The 10,767-nt window shown below is 36.6% G+C and overlaps 1 protein-coding gene across 1 annotated transcript; it reads left to right on the top strand.

Annotated features, from left to right (window-relative positions):
* Positions 1–6,093: 6,093 nt before the first annotated feature.
* LOC108969765 (ras-related protein Rab-43) lies at positions 6,094–8,959 on the top strand. The gene is made up of 4 exons (XM_018934685.1): positions 6,094–6,386; positions 6,440–6,524; positions 7,144–7,400; positions 8,761–8,959. The coding sequence occupies exons 1-4, from the start codon at positions 6,174–6,176 to the stop codon at positions 8,863–8,865; spliced, it is 660 nt and encodes a 219-aa protein (XP_018790230.1). The 5' UTR covers positions 6,094–6,173; the 3' UTR covers positions 8,866–8,959.
* Positions 8,960–10,767: the final 1,808 nt, after the last annotated feature.

Below are 10,767 nucleotides of genomic sequence, written 5' to 3'. Positions count from 1 at the left end.
CAATAAACAACATGTTTATTCTTATTTTGCTATTCGTATTTAATTTGCTTGAGGAAGAGGGTTTTAAATTTTGGTTACAAATATCAAGTCGATCTTGAAGAAGTTAAGAGTAGTTTTATATATGCTTTATGGCCAATTTGCAATAAATTTGCAAAATTTAAAGCTTTTTCCCCGACAACCCACATTTTCGAAGTCAGTACCTCTCATAACTACAAAACCTTTGAGCCTATCGTTTTGAAATTTTGAACAATATTTCTACACATAATTTCGAGATGACGCTGGAGGGTTTTTTTACAACAACAAACTAACCGATAAAAAATTAGCACTTTTTTCTTCGAAGAGTTCCTAAAAAATCAAAAATTTAAATTTTGAAAAACCAGCGTTAACTGGGCAAAGCGATTATCTAACAATATAATTTTTATTTCAGTACTGAGTTATTAAATGCATAACAAATAAACCTTATCAAAAATAGATTTTAACTGTTTCATAAAAAATCAAAAATCGTGATCAGACAAATACATACAATGAGGTTTTTTTCTTTTTAAAAACAAAATGTCAGACACTTTAGTTAGCGAGGCTGTACTGTCTTATTCAACTGTTCTCGCAGAAAAATTAAAATACTGGTATGGGCGCAAATGGCTCTTAATACCCCAGGGTAAAAACACGAATATCTCCATTTTTTAAGTATTATATAATAAATTTAGTTTTAAACAATTCTAGATTTAGAGATACTACTTTGTGACTCTTAAGAAATATTATTGCGATACATCAACTGGCATCATATTCCGGTCATAGTCGGATATATACTTACTACATACATAAGCAGGAAGAAAGAGGGGGAAAAGAAGCTTTCCACCACGTAATGCCAGAACCAAGTTAAAACCAGAAGTCATATTTATAGTGTGATTTATAGTGTTGATTCGTTCATAATTTTATCGCAATTTGCAAGGAAGTTATCTTGTCAAAACTTTATATTAAAACATGTTGCATAAAAACTCAACATGAACTGACAGTGGATGGATTACAAGAATATGTATTTGGTATCGTATTAATTCGTACTATGGCTCCTATACTGACATAATCATTACTATAAATTGGCTCATGCCAAAGTTATTTATATTAAAATTAGCTGAAATGATATACATACTTATGACATATAATTCTGGCCGTTATAAAAATTAAAATATAACAAATTTTGTAATAAAGCTATGTTTATTCAATAATACACACATGTGTACATATGTATATTAAAAGAGCTATGTACAAAATATTTTCGAAAATGTCACCTTTTGCTTTCATACCAGCACTCAAACGATTCGGCCCCAGTTTATATTGCTATTGACCACACTGCTTGAACAAACAATTTTTTCAGACTCTCCAAATTTCCTTGGGTATTTAACAGGCCATGTTCTCCAACTCTAAGCACAAACCGCAGTTCAACGGATTAAAATTTAACTTTCAGACGGTCAACACTCCGCAGTTATGAAACGAGGAATATGCATTTAAAAATAACATACTACAATTTTAAATCAATATTTAAAATAGTTTTGAGTTACTGCTCGATCAGATCCATAAGTTTAACTTTAAACGCGTTTTTCGCAAAACTACATTTTTCAAATTGTAGAGAAATGATTCGTCCCCTATAAATTTTTTTGGCATTTTCAATTAAATTTTTTTAAAAACGCCACCATTTTGTCAATTTCTGATGTTTTTTGCGACCATGGGTCATTTTACGGACAATATCTTCGGGTTGAGACGCTTATGCCATATATAATACATACATAGTTCGGTCAATCTTGCTCGGCATAAAGGCAGCTCCCTAACAAAAGTAACTTTAAAATCTACCAGGAGGTGGTGTACGTCTATCGTTTTTTTACGAGTATTTTCCCAGATTCGGCATATGGTGGATATCTGGTCAGTTGTTGATAGTTGTTCAGCCCTGACACCACACTGATAAGGTCCTATCCGTTTCATCTATTTGGGAGACTTATCCCAAGGTAGTAGGCGTAGATTGTGAGATTTCCCTTTTTGTGGAAAGGGCAAAGAATACTTAAATTCCAATCGATGGGCATATTCTACAAAGAAGTTGATGCACTGGTAATTGTTATTCGAACTTCTTCATGGTAGGATTATGCAACGTCTGCTCCATTGGCAACGATTGAGGAATCGGGTTCACCATAGCCTGGTGTTATGCTTTCAGCAGGCTGCACAAATATTCCTCAATAATTTCAGTATGCTCTGGGCATCAGTTACTAAATCACCTCTGGGTCTACAAGAGTACGCCCCGGTATTGAAACCATCTGTTAGTCGTCCTATCTTTTCGTAGAATTTTCGAGTATTATCCCTTTCAGGCAGTTGTTAAGCTCTTCGCACTCACGCATTCGGCCTCTCTATTCCTTTGTCTCCAAATGCGTCTCACTCCCCTCTTCGGTCTTTGCTGCACAGAAGCGGGTGCGTATCTTCACTGTAACAAAATAGTGGTCCGAGTCAATGTTAGGACCTCGGAACGTACGTATCACAGAGCTGCAACGAGTATGATAAAATCAGAACAAACAGTCATACCAAAAAACACAATCAAATCAATTCAGTTCAGCATAGACAACATTGTTAATCAATTCGAGTAGCTGCCAGTGTCAACTGATCTGATGCAACACGAACAATCTGATCTTCGGCAATCACGATCGTGTAAACGGTATGGCTGGCTTCGGTTCCAATCGTATCATAACAGTTCATAGCGTTGCGAGGATTGTCTGAATTGAAGTGAATCTTTGGGTAAACAACTATAAGCAAATATACGAGTAAATCTATGGGTAAATCTATGAGTGCAGCAAACAACAACAATTTTCTGCTGGACTGATTTGAATCATGTGTGGCAATAAATGTATCAGCTTTGAAAATGTGCGCATCTTACAAATTTTCGAAGCGTAAACAATGGAAATTCATACATATATACATACATATGTTGTATATACTTGATGGAATTTGGATTATATATATAACATATGTATATACATACATACATGTATATACAAACATATGTATTTGAAATAGAATAGGGTTAATCAGTGTTTAGGGGATGATATACAAATCGAACGCAGTCGATCGTTTCAATCATTAAAGCATGAGTTTGCATCGCTGATGCGAACGTTCATAAACAAATCAGGTATAAGCTGATCGCTAGTGATTCAAATTCGTTCTTTATCGTTGATTTGAAGACAAACGGTGCGCTTCGTGTACATGAACCGAACTGACAGAATCAGACAGAGTAACGGATCAGTACTTAAGTATAAACAAGACCGAAAGTCGTGAGCTGCTAGAGCTATAGTAAAACTAAATTCATTATTTTTTATTTTATAATTGTGCTTGGGTAACTCTAAATAATGCCTTAGAATTTACAGAAAATTCTTCACAGACAGTTTGGTGGTTGCTTGACTCAGTGCTGTTGAAGTCAAAAATGAACACCAGATTTCGGTCGATTTCGATTCGATTGGATACAAAAAAAAACTAACACAAAAGTCATGAAGAGAATTTTGACCTGCGAATCGAAACAGAATTTGTTTTTTCTGAAGTGCTTACTTACTAGTGATGAAAAATTGGTCATTCTAATTCGGTCGATTTCTTTTTGTTGGGATTTTCTTCACGTGGTCATAAGTTGGTCTCTCTTACAACTTTCTTGATTGTTCTATTCAGAGCTTGTCGACAAACTTCTGTAACATCTTTTCGCAGTATCTAGCCTATCTATCTCAATTTTCGCAATTTGATATAGTTAACCATTGATTCCAAATTGCATTTTTTATATACATTTGTAGATCGTCAACAAAATTCTGAGACAACGTTGGATTTAAATAATATAATTTTTGTTACAAAGGATATTTTCGGCTAGTTTCATTTTTTTCATAGCTATGCGTTTGCAATTAGTGCATTTATTTTTTCTGGTCAAAATAGCCATGTAGTATAAAATAGTTGTGGCTTTTAGTGTTCATTTTTTCAAGCTAAACTGTCGTTATATACGTATTTTTTACGTCCTACTCTTTAATATAGTTACATGACTGAATTGTAGCAATTCGAAGTTCAGGTGTTATTGTTTGGTCTCTAACTCGTTTTGTCTCTCTTAGGATTACGTCCCAAATTTATCCGCTCATCCAAACTTTCACCGATCGATATAAACCTCCCCGATTCATAATGGGTTACATTTTCGAAAGGCAGCCCTTGGCCGGATAAAATACGGGTCAATTCCGGTAATGAAGAATTCGTGGAAATTGCTTTGAATCCAGCGATCCGAGTTCTAATCTCGGTAGAACCCCATCTAATCTTTCATTTTGGTTGGTCACCCAGTATGCTTTTGCTCTAAAACCGAGTTCAGCATCGGATCGGTAAATTTCTTAAAGGACTAACACATTTTTTCGCTGCTTTAGTGGTGGTAATAAATGATTTTAAAAGAACAGCTGTGTACATAACAAGTATGTTAGAAAATATGGTATTAATTCGTAATTATTCCGTTGTTTATGTTATTATTTATTCAATTCCATACCGAAATGATACTCTAAAGAAGAAGAGTTTGTAACTCCTTTTGAACTTTTATTATTAGGCAAAATATTGCAAACTAAAATTAAAATGAAAGAATTAAGTAAAAATAATATTTATATGGTTGTATGGCGGGTACTGTGTCGAATACTTTCAGAGCTGGAGGGTTTTCGTCCATTCGGACAACATGACCTAGCCAGCATAGCCGTTGTCTTTTAATTCACTATGTCAATGTCGTCATATATCTCATACAGCTCGTCGTTTCATCGAATGCATTATTCGCCGTGGCCAATGCGCTAAGGACCATAATCTTTCGCTGAACTATGTCAATTTCGTTGTATATCTCATGCAGCTCCTCGTTTCCCACCTCAAGTATTCAATGCAGTACAAGCCGGGGGAAGAAGAGGTGTAGAAGGACCTGGTTACTCTTGGAATCTAAAGTTTATAGATACTGGAGTCCAAATTTCCTGTATTTGGGGCTTAAACAGTTTTGGTTTAGGTGTGGTTGTGTCCGCTCATTTTCGCTCTGTGACATAAAAATGTCAGAAGAATCTCACGCACCAAATTTGATCGAAGTCGGTCGGGCGAGTCTCGAAATATGTGTTTCTATCTGAAAGTGGACGGTGCCAAGCCCATCGTCCAATTTTGACACCAGCTCCATTAAAGGCCTATTATACATACATGCAGAGCCACGCCCACTTTTTTAAAACTTGTTTTCCAAAAGTGTCTCTTGTTACTGGAATCCCATCTAATCTTACGCCCATCTAAGAACTTCGCATTACACTTTTGCCACTGAAAATGTGTACTAAGTTTCATCAAGATATCGAAATTTTTTCTCAAGTTACAGCTTGCACTGACGGACAGACTGACAGTTACAACCATACATTCATACCCTGTAGCAACATTTTGCAAGAGCATATAAATTGCATATATAAACTAAAATTAAATTTACTTGTACCGTTTATTACTTTTAATCTATTTTAGTGCTTTTAATTTCGCATTCTGCAAAATATCATTCATACTGAACATGAATTGTTGCCCCACCAATAATAACGGGACTTTTGCAAGGCCTTACAGAAACTAAATTTCCAAATACTTCCGTGATATTGGTCTAGTCAAGTATATACTTAAAGTAGTTCAAATAAATATTTTTGTTCAAAATAAATCCAGTTTTTTTATATTAAGCCAGAGTTAATAAAGTTTCCAAAATAAATTTCTGCAAACCAAAATGTTTTAATAAAAAATTTAATTTGTAATTCACTATGTATGGTATATGCTTTTCATGTAATTCATTTTATGAACATATTTAATAATTTAAACAACAAAGCAAATATCTAAACAACGCAATTGCGTTTGATTTCAACTTCAACTGTCAAAATTTTACTCTCCATTGGGCGCAGCAAAAATAAATTTTTTTCAAATCAACTCAACACAGGGACCAATGTTTTCTTTTAGCACACAACCTAATAATAAAATGAAGTTTAACAAATACATCTGCTAATTGGCAACGCCAATTCCTTACTTCTGTCAGCTGACATTCAATGAATTGTTTTGGTTTATTGTGTCATATCAAAGTTTTGTTCAGTAGAATTTCATTGTATATTGAATGTAACATCAATTAATAAAATCAAAGCTTTAAAGTTTCTAATATGAATTCGCGTAATCCACAAACTCTTATGGCACTGCCAAATGAGGAAAATTTTGATTTTCTTTTTAAAGTGGTATTGATTGGAGACTGTGGAACTGGGAAAACTTGTATTGTAGAGCGTTTTAAAACTGGAAATTTCATTGAAAGACATGGGAATACTATAGGCGTCGACTTTTCTATGAAAACAGTTAATATCGAAGGGAAGCAAGTAAAAGTAAGTATCGCCTTGATCAATTATGTGATGAAATAAATTATATTCGTTTCCAGCTTCAAATATGGGATACAGCTGGACAAGAACGGTTTCGTACAATCACGCAAAGTTACTATCGTTCTGCAAATGGTGTTATAATTGGTATGTATTGTTGCAACCGAAAATTGTATACCTAATATGGGAGTATTTTAGAATAGTATTCCCGTTATCGGGGTTAAAATGAGAATGTACGGTTGGAGGATATTCTCCAGTTTAAGAAATTATATATAATTGCCGTTGACTTTATGGGTTTTGAGATCTTATAGTAAATAGTGCAAAGATAATTTTATTTCAATATTTAACTTTTCTTCAATTCTTTTTGTTCACACAACATATGGTTTGCATTCTAACATATAATTAGTGTTCCCTTATCAACATATTTTTCAAGAGAAAGGAAATTCAGAAAGATTTTGCATTAATGAATTTGTTAGCCTTCTTTTTTTTATTTATTTTGCATTCGTTTACAAAATATATTAACTCTTATTTTTTCATTCTTGATATGTCATGTAACCTGATGTTGTGCGAGTTTATTTTTCCATGATCTAACACTAGTTACTTCTTTTAATATATATATCTTATATACATCAACTTCTGGTAAATATATAATATTGGCTTTTAAATATACTTATAGCTATAATTTCTGAAGAGATCTTATTTTTGAAAAATGTTATTTTGTTGCAAAGTTGTAAATATTTTTAATTAAATTATTGAATCTTTTTAGTTTATGACATAACAAAGAGGTCTTCTTTTTCAAATCTTCAAAAGTGGATTGAAGAAGTTCGGCGTTACACAGCGTCCAACGTGCTACTTATTTTAATTGGAAACAAGTGTGATCTAGACGAAGAGCGGGAAGTGGATTTTGAAGAAGCAAAGCAAATGTGCCAATATATACCCGAAATCCTTTTTGTAATGGAAACATCGGCGAAACAAAATACAAATGTTGAAGACGCATTTGTTTGTTTAGCAACGGAATTAAAGGTATATCGCAAGCTAATTGAAATATAAACGCTATCATATATGGTAAATAATTTCAAAATTTTATCTAATCGATCTATTGAAGAAGAGCGAAAATTCGCAAGACATGGGCGATTAAAATTTTGTACTTAGCAAACACACAGCTATAGTGAAATGAAAATTACTATCAAGGAACCTACAATGCCACCCAATATGCTCTGGAACTTTAACGAGTTCAATTTGTGGTTAAAATAATTATACAGCACCAATATGGTCGCCTGGATGCAGTGGTACGCAGATGAGGAAGCTCCAAACCTGACAGAACACAGCACTCCGGACCACGACGGGATGCCTCTTGATGTCTCCCATCGAACACCTACATAGTGTGACGCTTATGCTGCCAGTTGAGGAGCATAATGAACTCCTCTCCAAGCGGTGCTGCTAGGATGTTTTCGTAGAAACCACTAGAAAGCCATCTGCTTGGAGCGGAACTGCCGCCTAGCAGCATCAAGAGGTCATTCCTCGACCACGTCGACGATGTCGTACAGTACGCCGACCGGACCTCGGACGCAACAGACTTTCGACAGGCAACGACCGCTATTCACAGTTCACCCATCAATACCTTCACCGACTCCCTTCCCATGAATGGCTTTCTTGTAATCAAACCACCATCTATTGCAGATGAAGGCCTCAAGTTGCCGCGAGAAACGCGAGTGACCTTAGCGCAACTTCGTTCTGGATATCGTAGCAGGTTAAACTCCTACTTATCCAGAATAGACCCTGACATGTCCTGCATGCAACGAGTCTCCGCATGACACTGACCACCTCTTTGCATGCCCTACCAACCCCACCCATCTAACACCCTTTTCCCTGGGCCACCGTTAGATGACGCCGACGGATGGATAACCCTTACCATCCTAACGGGGATTCATAACCGTTAGAACAACAACAACACAAAGGGAATGGACTCCGTTCACACGACAGTCGGGTCTACGAAAACCGGAACGGACCCGGATTTTTATCCGGCCAAGGACTGTCAACTCGGCAGAATTCTGCCGTTACAACAACAACAACAAATGGAATGGACTACATGTTATGAGCCACCGCACAACTGCGGCTGCAATTGTGAACTGTCCCGTCTAGTGGCCAACAACGCGCTTGTGCGGTCGAGCTCAACTAGGCTGCATGACTCCTAGTCTGATTAACCCGTTAAGATTGCGAGAGTATAAAATGTTCTGTTATACCCGAACTTGGCCTTTTCTTCCTTTGATAGTAAATCTACATATCAATAGATAATATAAAGAATTTTGATTATATGAGACAAATTAGTTTAGTATTTATATTTCGTAATTACTAAATAACTTCATTTTTTTTAATTATTTAGCGGCGTCATGACATCAACACTGTAGAAGAAGACAAAGAAGATGCCATACGACTGGGGCAAAGCAAACCGCTTAATAACTGCAGTAGTTCTTGCAATTTATCATAAGGATCTCGAAACGTAATCTTAATTTTGGAGTTTTTTTTTTATTTAAGTTTATTAATATAATTCATTTAAATTTAACTTAGTTAATTAAACGCTCGATAATAGTATAAGTATATAAATAGATATATATACATATATATATATATATATGAAATATGCAAATATTTCAACAATAAAGCTCTGAAGCTTTCAAATGATCTAAAATCAAGTACAAAATTGATATCAAAATATAAAAGATCTGACGAACATTATCTGTGTATAAGCAGTAATTTGACACATTCATTATTCCATTATAAACCAAATTTGTTTTTTCTTATGAAGTGGATTGAAGGCTTTTTCCTCCCATTGACAAAAAACAAAATAAAATGCAATCCGTAAACAACCGGTTCTCTGTTGTTTCTCTGTTTGGATCGTTAAATTTGGCATTAAGTTTGTCATCATTGGAGCATCCGCATCCTCCGGAATGCTAGCATTGATTTCAACCCGGGCCCGGATTTCTACAAGCTACAAGAAAATTGACTCTGAACTTTAATATAAAAATTTGGCATTTTTCCGAGTTGTCGCAAGAATCTAAAGGGAACCCTGCGCAGATTCGTTCTGGATACAACTAAAAGTTGACCAAGTAAACCTGCATCACGCGACGGCAGACTCGGCCATCATGCGAGGAGGTTCATCTCGGATAACCTAGGCATCCTTTTAATCCAGGAACCATGCTTGTACAGAGGAGAGGTCAGAGGCCTCAATTCGAAAAACAATAAGGTAGTATTCTGTTCTGTATTTCAGAGTTTCTAACGCATAATTAGGTGGCAGTGCAGGTAAAGGACAGGGAATGGTCAGACTTCGTTCTTGCGGCTGTCTACTTTCCACGGGAGACGGCCACAGCAAACCCCCGCCACCGATTCTCAACTAGAGGGGTGAGTCTCTTCTTGAATTCATAATATAGGCATCGAGAATGTGGACTGGTAGGCTGACTGCTATAAACCAGTCTATGGTGTACGCCTATCATTGTGCTTGTCCACTAAGGGTGGCCACCAGGAAACAAACATGTCTCTGGTGGTCTAACAAACTCTCGGTACTTAGGCAATCTGTGAGCAGGCTGTTCAATAAAGCCAAGCGCACGGGGAACTAGGAGGTACATATATATTTAACACGTAACAACCTAAAAGAAGGAGATTAGGTTCGCGAAGTCAAATAGCTTTAGGAAATTCTGTGAAAGCGTCTCCTCGACCCCAGAGACAGCTAGACTTCACAGGGTTTTGTCAAGAGGCAAGACGGACACGATATTATCCATCAAAAGGCAGGACGGGACCTATACGACTGGTGCGGAGGATAGGGCAAAAACTCTCCTAGCGCACTTTCCGGAGACGGTTTAGGCTGACCAAACTTCACCACCTCGCAAGCAGACCAGATCGCCTGGACTGGCTAACTGCAAGGAATGTGTTTACTGCAGACTCAGTCAGATGGGCACTGGCCTCCTTCTCGAACTATAAGTCACCAGGAGCGGATGGCATATTTCCAGCTCTTTTGCATCAAGATATGCGAGTTCACTTGCCACACCTGTTGAAGCTGATGAGAGATAGCCTGGCGATGTCGTTTATCCCAGAGCCATGGAGAATCGCGAAAGTAATCTTCATCCCCAAGGTAGGTAGGAGAGAATACTCGTTGGCCAAATCATTCCGGCCTATTAGTCTTACATCCCTCAAGCTAAAAGGGATGGAAAAAGTAGTAGATAACCACATAAGATCGGAAGCGCTGAAAATCGCACCTCTACAAGCTAGACAGCATGCAGCAAAAACTACCGTAATCCCTTTTACTAAGCGAAGATCTCTTCCGGACTTCAGAACCCTAACAATTGGAGGCAGGGAAGTGGAGATGGTGAAAGACTCATCCTTACGGCGGTGTAGG

This window comes from Bactrocera latifrons, unplaced genomic scaffold, assembly GCF_001853355.1.
Source record: "Bactrocera latifrons isolate USDA-ARS-PBARC rearing strain unplaced genomic scaffold, ASM185335v1 scaffold_265, whole genome shotgun sequence".
NCBI classification, from domain to species: Eukaryota; Metazoa; Arthropoda; class Insecta; order Diptera; family Tephritidae; genus Bactrocera; species Bactrocera latifrons.
This window is presented reverse-complemented; position numbering and strand designations above follow the sequence as displayed.

What these genes read in the sequence shown, in the direction of transcription:
- LOC108969765 (XM_018934685.1), top strand. Translation starts at nt 6,174, where the DNA reads ATGAATTCGCGTAATCCACAAACTCTTATGGCACTGCCAAATGAGGAA. An exon ending in TCGAAGGGAAGCAAGTAAAA is followed by an intron (nt 6,387 to 6,439) that starts GTAAGTATCGCC and finishes ATTCGTTTCCAG; the next exon opens with CTTCAAATATGGGATACAGC. An exon ending in GTTTAGCAACGGAATTAAAG is followed by an intron (nt 7,401 to 8,760) that starts GTATATCGCAAG and finishes TTAATTATTTAG; the next exon opens with CGGCGTCATGACATCAACAC.